The following is a 26,114-nucleotide window of genomic DNA, read 5'->3' as shown; positions in this document are numbered from 1 at the left end:
TACACAGGAGATCATAGCAGATTGTCTAAGCACGAATTAAACTAAAGGTAGCCACACACGACGCAATAAAATTTTTACAGCAATTCGATAAATAGGATCGGATCTCCTGAAAAAATCTAAAGCTTTCTTTTTTTTTTTTTTTTTTTTTTTTTTTTTTTCATTCGACTGAAAAATCCAATCGGATTTGCCGTTTTTTTTTCGACTTATTGATCCGAAATGCTGAAAAATTTTCTTCAATTTTTCTAAAGATTGTATGGTGTGTATTAGATTGTCAATTTATTAATATACACACCCTAGAAACTTTCTCATAATTGGAGAAAAATTGAACATGTGTGTGGTACATTGGTCAGATTTTTGAAATGTTACAATCAGTCAGAAAAATTGATTGCAATTCTTGAATTGAAAAGATATTTAAAAAATTGTATGGTGTGTGGCCACTTTTACTCACTACCAGCTTCAAAGCCACGGATCATACACAGAAGATTAAATTGCAGATAATGCCTGGTACACACCATGGAATATCGCGTCCAATTGACTGTCGAAGCAATAATTTCTGACAGGTCCGACCTTATTTCTGATAATTTTTGTATAGAAGTGATTGGAAATCGATCAGAAAGATTATCAGACATCAGATCGGACCTGCCGGAAATTATCGATTCGATTGTCAATCTGACGGGAAATTGCATGGTGTGTACCAGGCATTAGAGTACTACTCAGACCAGGGCAGAGAGGAGCATCACCCCTCTTCCCACGGAGAGTGGCCACAACAGGAGGAAAAGCGACAGAGGTCAATGAAGCTAGTGGGAGGAGAGGGAAAGTCATCACTGGAGCTAGTGCGGGGAGGGAGGTCACTGGGGCTAGTGGGGCGAGGGAGGGAGAAGGTCACTTGGAATAGTGGGGGGAAGGAGAAGGTCACTGGAGCTAGTGGGGGAGGGAGAAGGTTACTGGGGCTAGTGGGGAGAGGCAGAAGATCACTGGAGCTAGTGGGGGAGGGAGAAGGTTACTGGGGCTATTAGAAGGTGGCAGGTCACTGGGGCTACTGGGGGGAAGAAGGTCACTGGGGCTAGTGGGGGGAGAAGGTCACTGGAGCTAGTGGGGGGAGGCAGAAGGTCACTGGGGCTACTTGGGGGGGGGGGGGAGGTCACTGTGGCTACTGGGGGGGGAGAAGGTCACTGTGGCTACTGGGGGGGGGGGGGGGGAGAAGGTCACTGGGGCTAGTGGGGGGGGGGGGGAGGCAGAGGGTCACTGGGACTAGTGTGGGAGGGAGAAGGTTACTGGGGCTAGTGGGGGAGGAAGGAGGTCACTGGAGCTAGTGGGGGGAGGGAGAAGGTTACTGGGGCTATTGGGAGGTGGCAGAAGGTCACTGGGGCTACTGGGGGGGAGGTCACTGGGGCTAGTGGGGGGAGAAGGTCACTGGAGCTAGTGGGGGGAGGCAGAAGGTCACTGGGGCTACTTGGGGGGGGGGCTACTGGGGGGGGGGAAGGTCACTGGGGCTAGTGGGGGGGAGGCAGAGGGTCACTGAGACTAGTGTGGGAGGGAGTAGGTTACTGGGGCTAGTGGGGGAGGAAGGAGGTCACTGGAGCTAGTGGGGGGAGGGAGAAGGTTACTGGGGCTATTGGGAGGTGGCAGAAGGTCACTGGGGCTACTGGGGGGAAGAAGGTCACTGGGGCTAGTGGGGAGAGAAGGTCACTGGAGCTAGTGGGGGGAGGCAGAAGGTCACTTAGGCTACTTGGGGGGGGGGGTCACTGGGGCTACTGGGGGGGGAGAAGGTCACTGGGGCTAGTGGGGGGGAGGAGGCAGAGGGTCACTGGGACTAGTGTGGGAGGGAGAAGGTTACTGGGGCTAGTGGGAGAGGGAGGAGGTCACTGGAGCTAGTGGCAGGAGGCAGATGGTTACTGGGACTAGTGGGGGAGGGAGAAGGTTACTGGGGCTAGTGGGGGAGGGAGAAGGTTACTGGGGCTAGTGGGGGAGGGAGGAGGTCAATGGGGCTACTGGGAGGTGGCAGAAGGTCACTGGGGCTACTGGGGGGGGGGTCACTGGGGCTACTGGGGGAGGAGAGAAGGTCACTGGGGCTAGTGGGGATGGAGGCAGAGGGTCACTGGGGCTAGTGGGGGGAGGCAGAGGGTCACTGGGGCTAGTGGGGGAGGGAGAAGGTTACTGGGGCTAGTGGGGGAGGAGGGTGGTGGTCACTGGAGCTAGTGGGGGGAGGCAGAGGGTCACTGGAGCTAGTGGGGGGAGGCAGAGGGTCACTGGGACTAGTGGGGGAGAAGGGAGAAGGTCACTGGAGCTAGTGGGGAGAGGCAGAGTGTCACTGGGACTAGTAGGGGGAGGCAGAGTGTCACTGGGACTAGTGGGGGAGGGAGAAAGTTACTGGGGCTAGTGGGGGAGGGAGGAGGTCATTGGGGCTATTGGGAGGTGGCAGAAGGTCACTGGGGCTAGTGTGGGGGGGGGGGAGGTCACTGGGGCTAGTGTGGGGGGGGGAGGTCACTGGGGCTAATGGGGGGGAGAAGGTCACTGGGGCTAGTGGGGTGAATGAGAAGGTCACTGGAGCTAGTGGGGGGAGGCAGAGGGTCACTGGGGCTAATGGGGGAAGATAGAGGTCCCTGGAGCTGCTGGGGGGGGGGGGGGTCACTGGGGCTACTGGGGGTAGGCAGAAGGCCATTGGAGATAGTGGGGGGAGGGATGAGGTCACTGGGGCTAGAGGGGGCAGGAAGAAGTTCACTTGGGCTACTAGGGTGGAGGGAGAAGGTCACTGGAGCTGGGGGGGAGCAGAAGGCCACTGGAGCTTAAGGCAAAGAGGGAGGAGGTCACTGGAGCTAGTGGGGGCAGGACAAGGGTTACTGGGGCTACTGGGGGGAGCAAGAAGGTCACCGGAGCTAGCAGGGGGAGGGGAAAGGTCACTGAAGACAGTGGGGGCAGGTAGATGCATACTTACTACTACATTTTGGTTGCAGGTATCCATTCCACCGCTGTCCCACGGGGGCGAGGCTTCCTTTAGGCAGGTCTTCCTCCTGTCAGACAAGCACTCCTTAGTGTACAGGAGGCTGGGGTGACCTCTCCCCTGTGCAGGGGGGCGGGGCTTTCTCTGGACATCAGATGGGGCTTCCTCTAGGACAGGTACACTTCCACCTTGCAGGAACTGCTGCTAAATCAGCTTCCATGGGCTACAGATGGCCTTCCCTGCATGTGGCTGGCAGGGCTCACATTAGCCAGCCACCCGATCATCTGTGTCCCATGTGGGGGGCAGGGCTTCCGAGATTGGGGGCGGGGCTTATGGTGGCCAGGAAACCTCTTCTAAGTGTCCCAGATTGGGACAGCTGCTTCTAGTCCTGATGGACTGCGACCCCAGCAGAGCCTCAGCCCTCAGCTGCCGGTCAGTTCCTTCTGCCCCAGTCCCACCACGTGCAGGAAATCAAAAGCAGCCTACTCCTTCAGTGCTCTGATGGCTGTTACACACTCGGTGCCGCTGCAGGAAGTCAGTGTCACCACATTGTGGTCACGTGGGGATCGGCAGCCAAGGCAACAGGACGCGCAGGAGGAGTCCGTGGAGACAAGAGAGGTGATCGCAGAGCAGCTTTTCTTTCCTCTTTAGCATGCGTCACCCTATCTCTGTCAGTGCCGTCCTTCTGGCTGCGCCCCCTTCTCCTCAGTGCCGCACTGCGCCCCGTGCGGTAGCACTGACCGCACGCCCCTAGAAACGGGCCTGGTGAGACACATGCAGAGATTATTTTTATTTCTATAGCACCAACATATTCCGCAGCGCTTTAGCGCAGAGATGAAGAGCAGATGGATATTTGGTTTCTGTCTGTGTGTTACTGTGTTATTTTAAGGCCTCTTTTCCATGGGCGGCCGAACTGTTCATTTGCCTGGCCTCAAGTGCCATTCCGCTGCAATTACATGCTTCCGAAAGGAAGCGTTTGGTAACACCGTATGTGTCATTCTTGATACGCGGCAGTGAAAAGCAATCTCATGTTGGGTCTGAGCATAGCAACTGCCATGTCCGGTGACAACTCCATGTGGGAGCTGCCTATCCACCGCCCATGGCGAGCACTAGAAAGTGCCCAGCCAGGGCACAGGAGCAGCTGACAGTTGGTGAATTAACTGCCGTCAACTGCTTATGGAAAACAGGCCTTTGTCTGCCGAGACCTAGAAAGGGCAAAGATAAGTTATGGGAGGGATCTAGGGACATGTCAGATGCTATTTTGCAATACAGGGAAGCTACGACATACTATGGAGGTAGAAGAATGGGCAAGTCTCCATCTGGATTTCAGCAATTATAGCTTTTCTTTATTTAGGCTTCTTGCACACCAAGACGTTGCATTAGGTGGCACGTTAAGGTCGCATAACGTGCACCTAACACAACGTATGGTGCTGCAAGAGCCGACGGTAGAGTGAGCCGCGTTAGGCGGCTCGAGTCCTATAATGTCTCCCAGAGTGGCGCTGATTGGCCAGCGGGACCACGTGATGCGAAACGAGACACTCTGCATCACGTGGTCCCGCCGGCCAATCAGCGCCCGCCAGTGCAGTGAATATTAAGTAGCCATGTGCGCGGCTACTGTAGCTGGCTCTCCCCGCCTCCTCTCCGCCCCCCACTGCGCATGTGCAAACAGTCTAACGCGGCTATAGCCGCTCCAACGCCGTAGCATGCTGCACTTTGCACAGAACGTGCAGCGTTACATGTAACGCAACGTGGGCTGTGTGAACAGCCCACTTGTGTTACATTGCTGTGCGTTGGGGGAGCGTTACAGGCGCACTAACGTGCGCCTCTAACGTCTTGGTGTGTAAGCAGCCTAAAAGTACCATAGCATAAAATGCACAATCTTTCAGCATGTGAGCACTTTGAAAAGGCTCACAGACCAAAACATTGTGCATTTTATGCTATGGCACTTTCAATAAAGAAAAGCACCAGGAAGCTGGGGCATTTATGCGGAACAGGGAAGCTGTGACTCAGTTTGGGGATACAGGAAAGCCAAGGCAATACCCTAAACTATCCTCAGTTTATCTGACATTATCTAATGAAGTGTAGGAGATGGGGGTGGTGGAGGTTACGGGATAGACATAGCCACCTTTCCTTTTTTTATTTTATTTTATTTTTTTACATTTTGCTTTATTGGGCTTTATATGTTTGCATCATTTCCCACTGGGTTTGAACTTAATATAATGATATAAAAATGCTTACCACAGGACACCTACCGTGAAAACTGTTCATCAGACATTTCAAAAGTTCCACAGATCTAACCGTTTAGACATTAGAGTTGACCTCATGGACTTCCCTACTAGTCAAGAAGGCCAGCAACCACATTAAAGAACCGACATAGAATCTTCAAAGTCATAGGGTAGATACTTTACCATAGAAATCTAAATCTACGTACATAGGCTAACATGGAACTTTGCTGAGCCAGTCATTCAGGTCCGTCTCAGTCAAGAATCTAACTTCAGTAGAGGTTTTCCCAAAGGTCTCTTATAGATCTGACACATCAGATCTTTAAAGAGAACCCGAGGTGGGCTTTAATTATGTTACTGGGGCACAGAGGCTGGTTGTGCACACTAAGACCAGCCTCAGTTGCCCCATGGTGTGCCTCCAGGACCCCCCTGCGTGCCGCTATACCCCCCGCAGTGCTGGCGACACGCAGCGCGTCGCCAGCACAATGTTTACCTGTGCGCTGTCATTCAGCGCCGCTCTTCCGCATCGGCGCTACCCGCCCACGTCACTTCCCTGCTATCAGCGGGAGGGAAGGGACACGGGCGGGTAGCACCGATGCGGGGGAGCGGCGCTGACAGACAGCGCTTAGGTAAACCTTGTGCTGGCGACATGCTGCGTGTCGCCAACACTGCGGGGGGTATAGCGGCGCGCAGGGGGCTCCTGGAGGCACACCATGGGGCAACGGAGGCTGGTCTTAGTGTGTACAACCAGCCTCTGTGCCACAGTAACATAATTAAATCCCACCTCGAGTTCTCTTTAAGCGACCGCAATAGCTGAACTCATTGTTCCCCTCTTCCCATTTGCTGGAAGCTGCTCCTTCGTGCACTGTGTCGTCATATCATTTTTGAGATGTAATTCTCGAGCATGTTTCTGCAAAAAAAATGTCCTCCCTTGAGGCAGGTGATTGCTTCGACGCCTCTGAGTAGGACCCTGGGAATTTTTTTTCTTTCAAACTGGCTGCCAAGGCTCTGACAATACACCTATATGGCCGCAGCCTGCCCCCAGCTCTGTAGCCACGGCCAGATTAGTGGCTGCCAAGCTGGGGGTGGGCCACGGCTCGCAAGCGGAGGTTTCCAAAGGGTTTTGGCAGTCTTTGGAAGCATTGCCACTGTAGTACTGCCGAGGAGGGAGGAGGACCATCACCAGTGCCCTGAAGACGTCAGGACATTTACATATGTGACCCCACGACCCACCACCACCTCAAGTACTCTTTAATATCCTCCTAATTGTGGGTATTATAAGCTAGCATGTGTTATCCACTGATTGTTAAAAAAGCAAACAAACTGTATACTGTCCCACTATTTAGTCTTAGAAAAACTGTATTTTACCTTGTTAGGAGTGTTGCTTTATCACTGCCACAGTAGGTGGGCATTATAATGTCTGCTCCAGTATTTATCCTGGCAAATTTGTTCAGACCACTATTTAGTTTGTTCAATCAAAAGGAGCTGGCACATCCAAGGTGAATCTTTGTTGGTTCCAAATAAAACCATAGCCAAGGTTTTGGAGCCACTTGTCTAGGCACAATTTGCTCAGAAGCAAAGATCTGTCTGCCGCTGTAATCAAGCTCCAGTGTAGGGTTAATGGGAGAAGACTCCTCTAGACACTCGCTTGTAGCGATGTGTAATCAGCGGGTGGCAGCAGCACTTATGTGTGCTAATTCATAAAAATGTTCACAGGTGCAGTAGAAGTTCGGTAATTTACCGGCTTCAATAGACAAAACCCCATGCAGAGACCACAGTACATTAGTAAGAGGCATTCTGACGTCACTTTAGATGTACATGTTTTGCTATACTGTTTGTTACACTGCCTCTGCTCGCTCTGGATTTCTTTTAGTCTTTAGTAACCTTTTATTTTTTTGCCACAGCTTAGATAAACTTCCAGGAGACATTACACATGCCCTGCTTAGATGCTTTCCCTTGCATCTTCAAACAGGAATGGAAGAGGTTAAACTGCTGAAGGGGGAGGCAGGGGAAACTTCTTTTGTTCTGTTCGCTCTGCTCACTGCCTGGGGGTAGAAAAGCTAAGACCGGCCAGAGAAGGCTCTGGGTCCTATCAAAATGCATCATCCCGACTTTCAGGAGATAGGGTCTGTTTCTATTGGCTTCTGCTCCAGTCAGTCGTAGCTTATCCCTCTCTGCTTCTCTGAGTCACCCTGGCTTCCCACAGTATCATACAGTCTCCGCTCTAATTTCGCCACGCCAGAGGTGTTGGTAAAATGTCAGGCTTTTACTGCATTATCTATTCTTTATGAATTGACATGTACTGACATTTGTTGAAGTATTTACCGCACAAGTCGGTAATTTACCTCACTGCTCGGTAACTTCAGTTTTTCATGCGGTAACAGCCTTTATGAATTCTCATTTTCTCAAGTGCTCAGTAAAGTCAGCTGTTCTCAGCATTACCGAATGCGGTAATGCTTTATGAATCAAGGCCAATAACTGTTATGCTATTTAGTTTGACTGTAAATTCACCTGAGGCATCGGATGCCTTGCATGTAATGTACAGACTAGGGGAATGTAAATTGTAGGCAGCCACAAGTTTCACAGCTCTCTCAGGTGGAAAATATTTTCAGTGCATTATAGATCAAGGGACAATTTGAGCCTGATGTATTATAGTTGTGTGTTAATTTATCCTGTAAGTGTACAACCTTCATTTACTTGAAATTTGTTCTTTAGGTAACTCGAAATACAACACCAATGTATAGAACTCCAGAAATTATAGATCTGTATTCAAACTTTCCAATTGGAGAAAAGCAAGACATATGGGTAAATACATGCTGTGTGAACTAAGTAAAATTGTAGTGCTTTGTGTTGTGGTTATGCTGTTAAAATAAAGTTAATTGAAGATACAGAATTGTAACTTTTAGAAATAATTGAATAACCAATATATGGTATAGTTAGAATTTACTACAAGCAGTGCTTAGCATATTGGTAAATAAAAACTAAAAAAAAAAAAAAAAACTACTTCGCTGCTCCTTCACCATTGTTTAGGATTTTTGATAAGTAGGTTACTGCATCAAATTCAGGCTACCTCCGTCTTTTGAAATGTAATTTAGATAGTTAGATGAATGGTTATATTAAAGTGAACCTCCAGATAAAAAATCTACTCATCAGCACTGAAAAAGCTTGGCGTTTCTTTAACCGTTTCACAGCATCAAAACTGTTTTTCTTACCCAAGCCTCATTTTAGCTGCACAGAAGCTAAGCTCCGCCCCATCAAAGAAATCTGGTCAGGTATTTTCCCCTGATGCTGTGCAAAGCGTGATGGGATTTCTTATGTTGTTGTTCTTGTTGCCTAGCACGCGCAGCTGGGAGGGGTGATCAGGACCAAAAAGATGGCTGCCCCCATGAAATCAAACATGTCTGTCCTTTTAAAACAGGTTGGGTAAGAGATTATATTACCTAACTAATGCAACTTAATGACAGTGTGTTTGTTTAAGCTGAAGTTCCTCTTTAACCACTTGCCACAGCCCATGGGCGGCGGCAAAGTGGACGCCTTAAGGACCGCAATACGCCCATCGGCGGCAGGTCCTGTAGGCATGTACTGGTGGCGATCGCGTCACTGTCGGCAACAGGCTCCGCCCACCTATCGCAGTAACCTGCCGGCTAATTAACCCCCGATCTGCCGCATGTAAAGCGTATAATACGCTTTGTAATGCATACACAGCGTATTCTACAGGCTGCCTCCTGCCCTGGTGGTCCCAGTAATCGAGGGGCCACCAGGGCAGGAGGCAGCCTCCCTGGTTAGCACAACACCACACTGATCTGCTCCCCCCCCGCCCTCTGATTGCCCATAGCACCCCTCAGACCCCCCCACCTGCCCACCCCCTAGACCCCTGTTTGCACCCAATCACCCATAAATCACTCCCTGTCACTATCTGTCAACACTATTTTTTAGGTTCGGTCCTAAACTGCCCCCTGGGGGGCTCCTGATCACACTCTCAGATCCTCCCCAGAGCCACCCCCCCCCCCCCCCGTGTACTTTATACATCTATTGTTCCCCTGGAATCACCCGCTGATCACCTGTCAATCACTCCCTGTAACCTCCCGTCACTGCCACCCATCAGATCAGACCCTAACCTGCCCCTTGCGGGCACCCAATTACCCGCCCACACCCTCAGATCGCCCGCAGACCCACCCTCAGATCACTTCCCAAGTGCATTGTTTACATCTGTTCTCCCCGCTAATCACCCACTGATCACCCATCAATCACCCCCTGTCACCACCTGTCACTGCTACCCATCAGATCAGACCCTAATCTGCCCCTTGGGCACCCAATCACCCGCCCACACCCTCAAATAGTCCCCCAGACCCCCTTTGATCAACTCGCCAGTGCATTGCTTGCATATATTCTCCCCTGTAATCACCTACTGATCACCCATCAATCACCCCGTCACCTCCTGTCACTGCTACCCATCAGATCAGACCCTAATCTGCCCCTTGGGCACCCAATCACCTGCCCACACCCTTAAATAGTCCCCCAGACCCCCTTTGATCAACTCGCCAGTGCATTGCTTGCATATATTCTCCCCTGTAATCACCTACTGATCACCTATCAATCACCCCGTCACCCCCTGTCACCACCTGTCACTGCTACCCATCAAATCAGATCCTCATCTGCCCCTTGCGGGCACCCAATCACCCGCCCACACCCTCAGAACGCCCTCAGACCCCAGCCCTGATCACCTCGCCAGTGCATTTCTTGCATCTATTCTCCCCTATAATCACACCCTGATCACCTATCACCCTCTGTCACCCCCTTTCACTGCTACCAATCCGATCAGACCCTAAAGTGCCCCCTGCAGGAACCCAAACACCCGCCTACACCCTCAAATCACCCTCATACCCCGCCTGAACATCTCTCCAGTGCATTATTTACATCTGTTCTTCCCTCTAATCACTCACTGGTCACCTATCAATTGCCCATCAATCACCCCCTGTCACTGCTACCCATCATACCCATCAGATCAGACCCTCATCTGCCCCTTTGCGGGCACCCAATCACCCGCCCATACCATCGGATCCCCCCCCCGATCACCTTCCCAAGTGCATTACTTGCATCTATTCCCCCCTCTAATCACACCTTGAGACACCCATCAATCACCTCCTGTCACCACCTGTCACCCCCTAGCACACCTACCCATCAGATCAGGCCCTAATTTGCCCTGTGTGGGCTCCTGATCACTCGGCCAAACCCTCAGATCCTCCTCAGACCCCCTTCCGATCACCTCCCCAGTGCATTGATTGCATCTATTCTCCCCTCTAATCACCCCCTGAGACACAGATCAATCACCTCCTGTCACCCCCTAGCACTCCTTTCCATCAGATCAGGCCCTAATCTGCCCCCTGCGGGCTTCTGATCACCCGGCCAAACCCTGACCCGCCCCACCGCAGTGACAGAATTTTTTTTCCTGATCACTGTTGGTCTCTACGACTTAATTGTGGAGCCTTTTCGGTGGAAACCACTCCAAGTTTCCGAACGTAACAATTTTTGGGGCCTTCTCCTTAATATGGGTCTAGTCAAAAATAATGTATTGCGGTCTTATTGGTCTACACACCCAAAACATCACATGCCTATGTTCTTTGCTGCCATGTCCAGGTCACGATTTGAGAACATCCTGCGCTTCCTGCACTTCAGTGCCAATACAACCTGTCATCTAAGAGGCCACCCTACTTATGACTGGTTCTACAAAATTCGGCCCCTCATAGACTACCTGTCATCAAAATTTGCAGATGCTTATACCCCTGAACAGGCATTTTGAGGCATTTGGTTTCCAGACTACTCCTCACGGTTTTGGGCCCCTAAAATGCCAGGGCAGTATAGGAACCCCACCAAGTGACCCCATTTTAGAAAGAAAGCACCCCAAGGTATTCTGTTAGGTGTATGATGAGTTCATAGATTTTTTTTTTTTTTTTTTTTTTAAGATTCTTTATTTATTTCAACGTATAAAGAACAACATACAACAACATCTTGTTTAGCTCACGTTTACCTTAGCAAACATATAGGCTCAATAAGAGACATTTTCCAGGGGTATCAAATATAGCATTACAACATACAACTACAATGTGCTAGTATTTATGAGCGATCTAATTCAAAAGAAAGTCCTTAAAATTGGTATCCCGACGCCCCTTGGGGATCATACAACCGGGCACCTGCTGAGGTAACAGTTAGCGGCTCCCATATATTTCCCTTTGGAGACACTAACATATAAGCATATACCGCACCAAATTATCCTTGAAACAAAAGAAAAAGAGAGGAAGAGAGAAAGAAGAAAGGAAAGAAAAGGACAGATAAAACGCACTTTCGGTGGGCCGGAAGAGAGCGCAGAGTCCATCGCGAGGAGCCTCTGCAAATCTTGAAAATAATGCCAGGGGGGAAGCGAAGGGGGTATTAGCCAGCGGTGAGGGTAGCATATTGTGGGGATTCCTTGAATTCGAACCACCAGAACCACGGTTTCCAGAATTGCTCTGACCTATCGTACATAACGGCTGTCAATTCTTCCAGCCGACAAATTCTATCCACCTCTCTCAACCAGTCTCTGATATCAGGAGGGTCTTGCGACTTCCAGCGTCTGGCAATCAATGCTTTAGCAGCATTGACAAGATTTTTTTATACTTTTTGATGGTCCATGAATTGTGATGGAGAAGGAAAAATTCTGGGGAGTCTGGTGGTAAGAAATCTGTCAAAGCATGTATCTGTATGCGTATGGCATGCCAAAAACTGGTGAGACAGAAGCAGGACTAGAAAATATGCAACAGGGTACCAGGCTTTTGTCCACACCTCCAGCAACTTGGAGAAGTGGAAGGATACATTGCGTGGAGTCTCATTGGGGTGAGGTACCATCGTGTGGAAAATTTTATATCTCGCTTCCTGGCTACTTGATGATATCGATGATTTGTGGGCAAAGAGTAATATCTTCCCCCATTGCTTTGTTGAAAAGGAGATGTTAAGGTCAGCTTCCCATCTCAATTTTAATTCTGCGGATGGTTCATCTGTATCATTAAGTAGTGAGTACATAAGAGAGACAGTCCCCCTGATTGACCCTGTGCCCCTGCACGTTTGCTCCAATGGGGTGAGAGATCTTCCCAGCTCAGCCCTGGTACCCTGTTGCAATAGGAAATGTTTAAACTGAGTCCAACTCCAATGGTCCAGGACCTGGGAGGACAATGCATTCTGCAGACTGGTCAGAGAAGTCCATTCCCCCTCATGGATAAGTTGGTGAGCGCATAGCGAATGGACATTGCGCCTGGAGAGGTAACTCCAGGGGTGCATTCCTAAGGGAAAAGCTGGGTTGTCAAGGATGGGCAGAAGAGGCGACAGCCAAGGAGATATTAATTTCCTAGATCTATATTTAGCGAATACCTTGAGGGTATGGCTAACTAATACAGCAGCGGGACTTGCTATCCGTCTAAATTGAGTTTGCCAGAAACTGGCTAAGGCTGTCTCCTGCCAGCTCCTCCTCTATCTCTACTCACCTTTTTTGGGAGGAATGTCTATGCCAGTCAATAATTCTTATTAGAACTGCTGAGGCATAGTATAGTGAGGGGTTTGGAATTGCCATGCCCCCTGATTCTTTAGGTGCAGTTTGCAGCGCGTATCTCAGTCTAGATTTTTGTCCTCTCCCAAAAAATTTAGAGAACTCCTGAGTTAGTTGCTTAAAATATAAAGGCGGAATGTGTATGGGAAGGGTCTGGAAGAGGTAAAGTAAACGAGGCATGATTGTCATCTTGATTATACACGCCCTCCCGAACCAAGAGAAATAGGGTTTATCCCATTTTTGTAGATCTAGCTTAATTCTCTCCAAAGCAGGCGTAAAATTAGAGGCTACCAGGTCTTTTGGATGAGGAGAAATATATGTTCCCAGATATTTAAGGGCTTTAGGCGGCCACTTGAATGGAAAACTGGCCCGCAGTTTTCCATTCAAGTGGCTTCACTTTTGTCCTAATTAATTGAGAGATTAGAGATTCGTCCGTACTCCTGGAATTCTTGTAATAAATTTGGTGAGTTCATAGAAGATTTTATTTTTGTCACAAGTTAGAAAATGACACTTTGTGAAAAAAATAAAAATCAATTTACGCTAACTTGTGACAAAAATGAAATCTTCTATGAACTCACCATACAACTAACGGAATACCTTGGGGTGTCTTCTTTCTAAAATGGGGTAACTTGTGGGGTTCCTATACTGCCCTGGCATTTTAGGGGCCCTAAACCGTAAGGAGTAGTCTTGAAACCAAATGTCGCAAAATGACCTGTAAAATCCTAAAGGTACTCATTGGACTTTGGGCCCCTTAGCGCAGTTAGGGTGCAAAAAAGTGCCACACGTGGTATTGCCGTGCTCAGGAGAAGTAGTATAATGTGTTTTGCGGTGTATTTTTACACATACCCATGCTGAGTGGGAGAAAGATCTCTGTAAATGGACAATTGTGTGTAAAAAAAAATCAAAAAATTGTCATATTTTACAGAGATATTTCTCCCACCCAGCATGGGTATGTGTAAAAATACACCCCAAAACACATTATACTACTTCTCCTGAGTACGGCATTTTATTTTTGTCACAAGTTAGAAAATGACACTTTGTGAAAAAAATAAAAATCAATTTACGCTAACTTGTGACAAAAATGAAATCTTCTATGAACTCACCATACAACTAACGGAATACCTTGGGGTGTCTTCTTTCTAAAATGGGGTAACTTGTGGGGTTCCTATACTGCCCTGGCATTTTAGGGGCCCCAAACCGTGAGGAGTAGTCTAGAAACCAAATGCCTCAAAATGACCTGTGAATAGGACGTTGGGCCCCTTAACGCACCTAGGCTGCAAAAAAGTGTCACACGTGGTATCGCCGTATAATGTGTTTTGGGGTGTAGTATAATGTGTTTTGGGGTGTTTTTTTTACACATACCCATGCTGGGTGGGAGAAATATCTCTGTAAATGGACAATTGTGTGTAGAAAAAAAAAAAAATAATCTCATTTACAGAGATATTTCTCCCACCCAGCATGAGTATGTGTAAAAATACACCCCAGAACACATTATACTATTTCTCCTGAGTACGGCGATACCACGTGTGACCCCTTTTTGCGGCCTAGGTGCGCTAAGGGGCCCAAAGTCCTATGAGTACCATAAGGCTTTACAGGGGTGCTTACAATTTAGCACCCCCCAAAATGCCAGGACAGTAAACACACCCCACAAATGACCCCATTTTGGAAAGTAGACACCCCAAAGTATTCAGAGAGGGGCATGGTGAGTCAGTGGCAGATTTCTTTTTTTTTTGTTGTTTTTTGTCACAAGTTAGCAGAAATGGAAACTTTATTTTTTTATTTTTATTTTTTCTCACAGTGCCATTTTCCGCTAACTTGTGACAAAAAATAAAATCTTCTATGAACTCACCATGCCTCTTAGTGAATACTTTGGGATGTCTTTTTTCCAAAATGGGGTCATTTGTGGGGTATTTATACTATCCTGGAATTCTAGCACCTCATGAAACATGACAGGTGCTCAGAAAAGTCAGAGATGCTTCAAAATGGGAACATTCACTTTTTGCACCATAGTTTAGGTAAACGCTTTAACTTTTACCTAAACCAATAAATATACACTCAATTTTTTGTTTTTTTATCAGACATGTAGCACAGTAAATTTGGACAAAAATGTATACAGAAATCTTACTTTATTTTACAAATTTTATCAAAGAAAGTTAAAAAAATCATTTTTTGACAAAATTCATGTCTTTTTTGATGAACATAATAAAAACTAAAAATCGCACCAGCAATCAAATAGCACCAAAAGAAAGCTGTATTAGTGACAAGAAAAGGAGGTAAAATTCATTTAGATGGTAGGTTATATGACTGAGCAATAAACCGTTAAAACCTTGCACACGCGCACACACGTGCACGCACACGTGCACACACACACACGTGCACACACACACGTGCACACACACACGTGCACACACACACACACGCACACACACGTGCACACACACGTGCACACACACACACACACACACACACACGTGTGCACACACACACACGTGTGCACACACACACACACGTGTGCACACACACGTGCACACACACACACACGTGCACACACACACACACACACGTGCACACACACACACACACACGTGCACACACACACACACGCACGTGCACACACACACACGTGCACGTACACACACACACGTGCACACGCACACACACGTGCACACACACGTGCGCACACACACACACACACACACACACGTGCACACACACACGTGCACACACACACGTGCACACACACACACACACACACGTGCACACACACGTACACACACACACACGTACACACACACACACACACGTTTGGGCAACCTTGTTAATCGTCATGATTTTCCTGTATATAATCGTTGGTTGTTAAGATAAAAAATGTCAGTTAAATATACCATATAAGAGACACAGTGATATTTGAGAAGTAAAATTAAGTTTATTGAATTTACAGAAAGTGTGCAATAATGGTTTAAATAAAATTAGGCAGGTGCATAAATGTGGGCATTTTATTAATTCCAAAACCTTTAGAAGTAATTATTGGAACTCAAATTGGCTTGGTAAGCTCAGTGTATTTAAGGAGGTCAATTGTAAGTTTCCCTCTTTTAATTTTCTCTGAAGAATAGCAACATGGGGGTCTCAAAACAACTCTTAGGCTTCTTTCCCACCATGACGTTGCGTTTTAGGGGACTTTATAGGTCGCATAATGTGCCCCTAATGCAACGCCTGGTGGTGCTAGAGGAGGATGAGAGCTGAATATGCAGCTCTTGGTGCGCCTTTTTTGTGCTGTGCGATGCGGAGACCACGTGATCTGCATGACGTGGTCCCGCCAGCCAATCGCCGCACAGAGCGGCCGCTCCAGTAAGTAAACACTGCACGTCACAGTGCAGTGAATATTAATTAGCCATGTGACTGGCTGCAGAGGAGGAGGGGAGACCTCCTCCTCCAACATCACTGAGCATGTGCAAACAGTATAACGCACAGCATGCAGCACTTTCTTTTAACTTGCTGCGTTACACAGTAACGCAACGTGGGCACTGTGAACAGCCCATTGATTTTTCATTGCTGTGCGGTGGGCTGCAGTACAGGCTGCACTAACGTGCGCCTGTAACGTCTTACTGTGAAAGCAGCCTTAAGGGGACTCTGAGCACCTCTCATTGGCATGCCTTTAAGACTCTGACCAGTACTGCAAAGTACTTAAAGATGCATACCATTCTGTAGCTTGTGCTCTCCTCTTTCATGTAATGCCTGAATCGTTTTCAGCAGGAAGAGGAAGTGACACACATGGCCATTGCAAGAGGCTCCTCCAGAGGAGTCATAGCACGACTTTGTTGGAAGTCCTCTGTTTTAAAGGCATGCCCATGAGAGGTGCTCAGAGTCCCTTTAAATGACCTGAAGACAAAGATTGTTCACCATCATGGTTTAGGGGAAGGATACAGAAAGCTGTCTCAGAGATTTCAGCTGTATGTTTTCACAGTTAGGAACATATTGAGGAAATGGAAGACCACAGGCTCAGTTCAAGTTAAGGCTTGAAGTGGCAGACCAAGAAAAATCTTGGATAAACAGAAGTGACTAATGGTGAGAACAGTCAGAGCCAACCCACAGACCTACATCATCTTGCTGCAGATGGAGTCAATGTGCATCGTTCAACCATTCAGCACACTTTACAGTGAGATGATGTATGCAGGGGAAGCCTTTTCTCCACCCACAGCACAAACAGAGCCGCTTGAGCACATTTGGACAAGCCAGCTTCATTTTGGAATAAGGTGCTGTGGACTGCTGAAACTAAAATTGAGTTATTTGGGCATAACAAGAGGCGTTATGCATGGAGGAAAACGCAGCATTTCAAGAAAAACACCTGCTACCTACAGTAAAATATGGTGGTGGTTCCATCATGCTGTGGGACTGTGTGGCCAGTGCAGGGACTGGGAATCTTGTGAAAGTTGAGGGACGCATGGATTCTACTCAGTATCAGCAGATTCTGGATACCAAAGTCCAGGAATCAGTGACAAAGCTGAAGCTGCGCAAGGGTTGAATCTTTCAACAAGGCAACGACCCTAAACACTGCTCAAAATCCACTAAGGTATTCATGCAGAGGAACAAGTACAACTTTCTGGAATGGCCATTTCAGTCCACAGACCTGAATGTAATTGAAAATCTGTGCTGCAAGTTAAAGAGAGCTGTCCATGCTTGGAAGCCATCAAACCTGAATGAACTAGAGATGTTTTGTAAAGAGGAATGGTCCAAAATACCTTCAACCAGAATTCAGACTCTCATTGGAACCTACAGGAAGCGTTTAGAGGCTATAATTTCTGTAAAAGGAGGATCTACAAAATCCTGATTTCATTTCTTCTTTGTGGTGCCCAAATTTATGCACGTGCCTAATTTTGTTAAAACAATTATTGCGCACTTTCTGTAAATCTGTGTGTGTCTCCTATATGATATATTTAACTGACATTTTTTTATCGCAACAACCAACGATTTATACAGGAAAATCATGACGAATAACAAAGGTTGCACAAACTTTCGCATCCCTGTGTGTGTGTGTGTGTGTGTATATATATACAGTGATGTGAAAAACTATTTGCCCCCTTCCTGATTTCTTATTCTTTTGCATGTTTGTCATACTTAAATGTTTCTGCTCATCAAAAACCGTTAACTATTCGTCAAAGATAACATAATTGAACACAAAATGCAGTTTTAAATGATGGTTTTTATTATTTAGTGAGAAAAAAACTCAAAACCTACATGGCCCTGTGTGAAAAAGAAATTGCCCCCTGAACCTAATAACTGGTTGGGCCACCCTTAGCAGCAATAACTGCAATCAAGCGTTTGCGATAACTTGCAACAAGTCTTTTACAGCGCTCTGGAGGAATTTTGGTCCACTCATCTTTGCAGAATTGTTGTAATTCAGCTTTATTTGAGGGTTTTCTAGCATGAACTGCCATTTTAAGGTCATGCCACAACATCTCAATAGGATTCAGGTCAGGACTTTGACTAGGCCACTCCAAAGTCTTTATTTTTTTTTTCTTCAGCCATTCAGAGGTGGATTTGCTGGTGTGTGTTGGGTCATTGTCCTGCTGCAGCACCCAAGTTCGCTTCAGCTTGAGTTGACGAACAGATGGCCGGACATTCTCCTTCAGGATTTTTTGGTAGACAGTAGAATTCATGGTTCCATCTATCACAGCAAGCCTTCCAGGTCCTGAAGCAGCAAAACAACCCCAGACCATCACACTACTACCACCACCATATTTTACTGTTGGTATGATGTTCTTTTGCTGAAATGCTGTGTTACTTCTACGCCAGATGTAACGGGACACGCACCTTCCAAAAAGTTCAACTTTTGTCTCATCGGTCCACAAGGTATTTTCCCAAAAGTCTTGGCAATCATTGAGATTTGTTTTAGCAAAATTGAGACGAGCAGTAATGTTCTTTTTGCTTAACAGTGGTTTGCGCCTTGGATATCTGCCTTGCAAGCTGTTTTTGCCCAGTCTCTTTCTTATGGTGGAGTCATGAACACTGACCTTAATTGAGGCAAGTGAGGCCTGCAGTTCTTTAGATGTTGTCCTGGGGTCTTTTGTGGCCTATCTGATGAGTTTTCTCTGCACTCTTGGGGTAATTTTGGCCGGCCGGCCACTGCCGGGAAGGTTCATCACTGTTCCATGTTTTTGCCATTTGTGGATAATGGCACTCACTGTGGTTTGCTGGAGTCCCAAAGCTTTAGAAATGGCTTTATAACCTTTACCAGACTGATAGATCTCAATTACTTTTGTTCTCATTTGTTCCTGAATTTCTTTGGATCTTGGCATGATGTCTAGCTTTTGAGGTGCTTTTGGTCTACTTCGCTGTGTCAGATAGCTCCTATTTAAGTGATTTCTTGATTGAAACAGGCGTGGCAGTAATCAGGCCTGGGGGTTACTACAGAAATTGAACTCAGGTGTAATAAACCAAAGTTGTTGTTTTTTAACCCCCCTGGCGGTATGAAAAATTCCGCCAGGGGGCAGCGCAGCAGTTTTTTTTATTATTTTTTTTTTTTAAATCATGTAGCGAGCCCAGAGCTCCGCTACATGATAGCTGCTGCTCAGCGGCATCCCCCCAGCCCCGCCGATCGCCTCCGGCGATAGGCGATCAGGAAATCCCGCCATGGCGACGGGGCGGGATGACGTCAGCGACGTCAGGACGCCATTGGGAGTCCCGAAGAACCCCTCGGCCCTGCCTGGCACTGATTGGCCAAGCAGCGCACGGGGTCTGGGGGGGGGGCCGCGTGCCGCATCAGATAGCGGCGGCCGGCGGCGATCAGAGTGCTGGCGCAGCTAGCAAAGTGCTAGCTGCGTCCAGCAAAAAAAAAATTATGAAAATCGGCCCAGCAGGGCCTGAGCGGCACCCTCCGGCGGCTTACCCCGTGTCCAGCACGGGGTTACCGCTAAGGAGGTTAACAAGGGGGGGGGGGGGCAATCATTTTTTCACACAGGGCCATGTAGATTTTGAGTTTTTTTTTTCTCACTAAATAATAAAAACCATCATTTAAAACTGCATTTTGTGTTCAATTATGTTATCTTTGACTAATAGTTAACGGTTTTTGATGAGCAGACACATTTAAGTGTGACAAACATCCAAAAGAATAAGAAATCAGGAAGGGGGCAAATAGTTTTTCACATCACTGTATGTATGTATGTATGTATGTATGTATGTATATATATATATATATATATATATATATATATATATATATATATATATATATATATATATATATATATATATATATATATATATATATATATATATATATATATATATATATATGTATATGTGTATATATATATATGTATATGTGTATATATATATGTGTATATGTGTATATATATATATATGTATATGTATATATAATATGTATATGTACAAGGGCCTTGCATGACTAAATTATATTTTATTGTGTGTGTGCAAGGCCCTTCTATACTCCAAGGGACCCCTTCCCATCATCCATTTATTTTACCAAAAAGTCAGACATCATCACTATCCACTCTTCTAGAGCTGGTGCTTTTGAGTCTTTCCAGAATTTTTCTATTGGTTTCTTGGCAACAATTGCTGTCGGTATTGACAATTTATCTGAATATTTGAACCCCACTTTGACTGCTGTTTGGTACTTTTCCCCCTCTCTCCCCACCCTTATTTCATGCACAGAGCACTCCCAGCCACGCGTCGCTGACCCTCTTGACCTCGAAGTAGCTGAGGGGGGCACTGTACACCATAACAGAGGGTGACTGAGAATCGGGGGGGAGAGCGGTGGGTATGATGTGTGCCTCATACACATGCCTGCTCCCTCTGTTTTTTAAAATTTAGGAATGGGCTATGGTACTCTTTCTATCTAATTTGTTCAGTATGGTGGGGAGGCTTTATTCTGTGGAGGGGCAGCCACCATCTTCCGGCATAGCAGCAGTGGGGATGATTCAGGTAGCGTATGGCTCCCTGCGATTGACTCAGAATCTGATAATTCAAAGTCTGCAGGGCTGCAATCTCGCCGCTTGTTGAGGGATGATCCTGAGTGTGCTGATGAGGGACAGTGAGAGGCTGCAGTTAGCAGCGGTGGTCAAAGGGGAGCCAGGCACAGGAGGTACCAGATCACATTCTAAATGAGGTCCGGGTCACCCCCTAATCTTGTTGCGCTTAAGATCCCACCTTTCACAACAGCTAGTGGTGTGTCAGTGCCTACTGACAATCCAACATAAGTGCAGTTTTTCCAGCTATAGGTCAGATGAATTATTGCACATTGTTGACCTGGCAAATGTGTATGGGCAACAATATTTGACACAAAATCCCACTTATTATATGGTTTAAAAATGGGAGCCTACCAACGTGCTTGAAATCACATACTGGTCCAAGGACAACATGCATAACGCACCCCTCTTTCCAGCTACAATGAGCCACCGCGCATGCACTTGACCGTTGCACGGTCCTGTGAATGATTGTTGCTAGCTAATAGCCACAATCATTCAATAAAGCTAAGGAAAAAATGTAAAAAAACAAAACAAAAAAACATTAAAGTGACATGGTCCCAATAATATTAAGTGTTTGTGTTTTTTGTTTGTTTGTTTGTTTGTTTGTTTTTCTAATCCCCAGTTAACCATTTCAGCCCGCAGGGATTTTTCACCTTATGCAGCCGAGCAATTTTCACCTCCCATTCATTCGCCAATAACTTTATCGATAATTATCACAATGAATTGATCTATATCTTGTTTTTTTCCGCCACCAATTAGGCTTTCTTTGGGAGGTACATTTTTCCAAGAATTATTTTCTAAATGCATTTTCACAGGAAAATAAAGAAAAAAATGAAAAAAAATCATTTTCTCAGTTTTCAGCCATTATAGCTCTAAAATAATACATGCTACCATAATTAAAACCCATGTATTTTATTTGCTATTTTGTCCTGGTTATTACACCATTTAAATTACCGGTATGTCCCCATCACAAAGTATGGCGCCAATATTTTATTTGGAAATAAAGGTGCATTTTTTCAGTTTTGCGTCCATCACTATTTACAAGCTTATAATTTAAAAAATGTTCGTAATATACCCACTTCACATGCATATTAAAAAAGTTCAGACCCTTAGGTAACTATTGATTTATTTATTTTTTGTTCGTTTGTTTTTTATTCTTGTAATTTTTTTTTCATTAATTTTATTTGGGTAATTTTTGGTGTGGGATGTAAACAGATATTTTTAAATGTAATCATGTCTGTTTATTTCATTGAAAAATGTATGTAGATGTAGTGTTACTATTTGGCCACAAGATGGCCAAATAGTATCCTGGAAGCAAACGCTCTCGCTTCCAGGAACGGTATAGAGGACGGGAAACTTTTTTTTTTTTTCATTAGACGGCGGTTTCTGAAAATAAGCAGTCAGTCTTTCTAGCAAGGACTTAGATCGATGAATGGGGAACCATGTTCTCATTCATTGATCTCTGGGCTAACGGGGGCAACACGTGCGCGGGAGCGCGCAGCAGTGCTAAAGCAGCCGCCTGGACGTAACAATCACGTCCAGGCAGCATAAATGGTTAATTTTTAACCCCAACCTAGCCTATTAACCCATTAATAACCCCTGCATACCTATACCTGTTTATACATTTTTAATGACTGCCGCCTATAGTGATCAGAGGCAAAAGTTTTGGGCCCCAATACTCTACAAGTGAATCGCTCTGCCGTTGCCTAGCAATGCATCTATACGGCACTATGGTCCCTGAACTTTCACCCTAGCAACCAATAGACACAGATGAAAAGTTTGAGGATACCAGTCATATGCTCAGCTAGTAATAAAATATGGCATATGGGGTATTTTTTTAACTGGGAAGTGCCAAAGAATTAATTTTTTCGTTATATTACTGTGGGGCGTGTCATTTGAAAATTAGGATGGGTGAAAAATGAAAAAATTTGTTTTTTCTGCATTTATGCATTATTATTTTCCATAAAAATACTGTAATATCAAATGGTTTTGGGAGAAAATGATTATCCCCAAAAAGCCTAGATTGTACTAAAAAAAACAAACAAGATATATATCACTAAGATGGCATAAGTAATTAAAAAGTTACTGCTGTATCAAAACGACAAAACTAAAGAGTCAAAAATGTCAGGAACCTTAATGGGTAAAACCGTGGAACGGGAACCAGTTAAGGTCTAAATTCATACTTTAATAGCTCCCAAATTGTTTTAAAAAATGGCTTTGCTCATGAAAGGTTTTCTGCTGCTGCTGTCCGTGTTGACTCACCTCAGTGCAGCATTTAAAGAGGTCTATACCCCAGAGCGAGACATCACTGTAGAGTCCGTGGTACTAGGCCTGAACGATTTTAGTAAAAGATGGATCAGCACACTGATGGCGAGTAAGAGTTCCCCCAGTACAGGTAGCCACGTATAGGTGCCCCAGTATAGTTTAGCCAACTATAGGTGCCCTAGGAAAGATTTGCTAGCTATAGGTGCACCGATATAGGTAAGCCAGCTATAGGTACCACAGTACAGGTTAGCCTGAATGGGTGCCGCACTACAGATTAGCCAGTATAGGTGCCACACTACATGTTAGCCAGTGTATAGGCGCTACAGTTCAGATTAGCCAGTGTATAGGTGCTGCAGTACAGGTTAGCCAGTGCACAGGTGTCACAGTACAGGTCAGCCAGCATAGGTGCCGCAGTACAGGCTAGCCTGTGTATAGATGCCACAGTACAGGTTAGCCATCCAAAATCCCCCCCCCCCCCTTGTGTATATATGCAGATCCCTCCTTAGTGTATGTAGCCAGGTTCCCCCCCCCCCTTAGTGTAAAGGCAGATCCCACCCCCCTTAGAGTATGTAGCAAGACCCCCCCCATATAGCCAGATACGCCCCCCCCCCCTTAGTGTATATAGTCAGATCCCTCCCCCCTTAGTGTTTATAGCCAGATCCCCCCCTCCTTAGTGTATATAGCCAGATCCGCCCCACCCCCTTGGTGTATATAGCAAGATCCACCCCTTTAGTGTATATAGCAAGAGCTGCCCCACCCCCTTGGTGTATATAGCCAGATCCTCCCCCCCTCCCCCCTTCATTAGTGTATATAGCCAGATTGCTGTCTATTTTCCCCCTTGCCGCTGCTACCGGTTCTCCTCCTGGCCGCCACCTCTGCTCCCGGCCCCTCCTTTTACTAAAGTTCCAATTTAATTCGGCCTCACCACATTGCATTGGCGCACTGTGTGAGGAGGGAACATAGTAGTAGCGTGGGGCCTGTACCAGGAAGTGTGACATAACTTCCTGGCGACGGCCAGCGTTACTAGGAAACTCTTGCTGCCTCCACCGCGGCTCACCCCGCGGCATTTCAATGCGGGGAGGCATGAGAAATTTAAACTTTACTGGTGAAGGGGGCCGGGAGCAGAGGAGGAAGCCGGCAGAAGAACAGGTAGCAGCGGCGAAACCCTCCGCTTTGAAGATCGTTTTGGGCATGATCGCGAATTTCGGTTTAAAACCGAAAATCGTTCAGCTTTACCTGGTACCATTTCATGGTAAGCTGAAATGGTACATCCCAACCAAGTGGGCAAGGTAGGGGGTTGAATTCTATATGATATGCAAGAGCACTGGCTACACGTGCGTCTTCAGAATCCATGAAGGCAAAGTCAGTGGTTTTACAGCCAGCTGAGTGCCCACAATCTATTTGTACCAGGGGGAAAATTTGTTGTGGAGCTGATAAACCCACTTCTTCACCAAGACTACCACCTGTACGTGGACAAATATTACACCAGCGTACCCTGAATTAAATTCCTGCACTCAGCCCAGACTGATGCTTGTGGGACGGTGAGGGCAAACCATTTAGGTCTCGCACATGAGGAGTCAAATTGCATAGAGGAGTCATATGGTCTCAGACGCAAGACACGGACAAGACACAGAAGATTTATAGTCTGTGGATAGGAATCTGGATGGATCCCCTGGTTGTGCGATCAGGCAGCCTGATTAGGCAGCTCTTGGAATCCACTGTATAAAAATAGAAAAAGAAGAGGGCTCTAAGATCAATATGTGCAATAAATAATTGCCCTGTCCAGGACAGGTCTCACCTGAATTCAAATGGCTGTCTGTGAGATACAGCCTGTATGCACTTGTATCCTTTTAAAAGCCAGGGACCAGTTTCTGGGGATGTGCACACGGTGAGTGCCTTTGGGAGGTGCAGCCAGTATCGATGTTCGGATGGCATCCTTGCATCTTAGGTGGTGGATGGGCGACAACAGCACTTACTCCACAGCAGGACTGCCAGCTCTCCCCAGCCATAGCAGAAACACGAGTGCGTGACACGATGCCGCCGCCCGCTGAGTGCAGGGAAACCGCATTGGGCAGTTGCTGGGCAACGCTCTGGCGGCTGTAAAGAGGCGCGGTATAAGGGTTTTTATTTGAAGTCTTCAAGCCCAAGTGCTATTGTCACCCGTCCACCATCACTCATTCAACATCTAGGACGCGAGGATGCCACCCGGATATTTCTTCCAGTCTCAGATAATAAGACTTTAACAGATGGCACAAATTAAAGTTCTGTGACGTACGTTAGGGGTCATTGGGCGACTGGCAGAAGTTAGGACAAAACCACAGTGTGACTACATGAAATGGTGGGAATATCTCCAATATCGATACTGCTTGATGCACAATGGCTTGAACACATCTCAGATCAGACGACCTAGTGAATTCGAAGATCTATGCATGGGCCCTATCAGGGAGACGCTTTCTAGAACGCATCAGATTTGGACAATGCAGGCACTTCTACACTCCCGTTCTCCCAATCCTGGGAAACGGTTTTAGGGAAACCCCTATCTTCAGCACAGAGGTCCAACATTTGAATTTTTACTCATAAATCTTCTCGGGCTGTGCTCTCCTTGGATGCAGATGACACCTGTTGGAGGTGTGGGGCAGAAGTGGGCACTTTATTTCACATCCTGTGGTCATGCCTGATTCTGGCAGATGATAGAAAGATTGAACAAAGCTGTAACAGATAGGAATGCTCCATATACCCCTGAAGTTTACCTCCTTCACCTCAATGACTGGTCCTATAAGCAGTACAAAATACCAGTGGTAAGGCATATACTTAATTCCGCAAAATGCCTGAAATTGGAAACGGATTTCGCCTCCAGGGGTAAAGGAGTTAGTGAGAGAAAAAGATGACATCCAGTTGTTGGAAGACCTTACCCACACAGCAATAAACAAGGCGGAGGTCTACAACAAAACCTGGTCATACTGGAACTACTTCTAGTGTTTGGAAGAGTTTACTACAGTCCTAAATGATCTTTGAGTTGGGGGCTGAGAGTGGAGTGCCCGGGGATAGGAGAGACCTGAGTTGGTGCAAGCATACGATCTTACTCTCTTTGACTATTAATATTGGGAAAGCTTGTCAAAGCCAGG

The 26,114-nt window shown here is 46.5% G+C and overlaps 1 protein-coding gene across 2 annotated transcripts in view; it reads left to right on the top strand.

Annotated features, from left to right (window-relative positions):
• Window positions 1-26,114, top strand: part of GAK (cyclin G associated kinase) — a 254,225-nt gene that overhangs the window by 55,707 nt on the left and 172,404 nt on the right. For both annotated transcript variants that reach the window (XM_068233894.1, XM_068233893.1), the window contains exon 7: window positions 7,879-7,968. In XM_068233894.1, coding sequence (XP_068089995.1) covers window positions 7,879-7,968 — 90 coding nt within the window. The remainder of the gene's footprint in view (window positions 1-7,878; window positions 7,969-26,114) is intronic.

Source organism: Hyperolius riggenbachi, chromosome 1, assembly GCF_040937935.1.
Source record: "Hyperolius riggenbachi isolate aHypRig1 chromosome 1, aHypRig1.pri, whole genome shotgun sequence".
NCBI classification, from domain to species: Eukaryota; Metazoa; Chordata; class Amphibia; order Anura; family Hyperoliidae; genus Hyperolius; species Hyperolius riggenbachi.
Note: the sequence above shows the minus strand (reverse complement) of the source record. Positions and strands in the feature narration are given on the sequence as shown.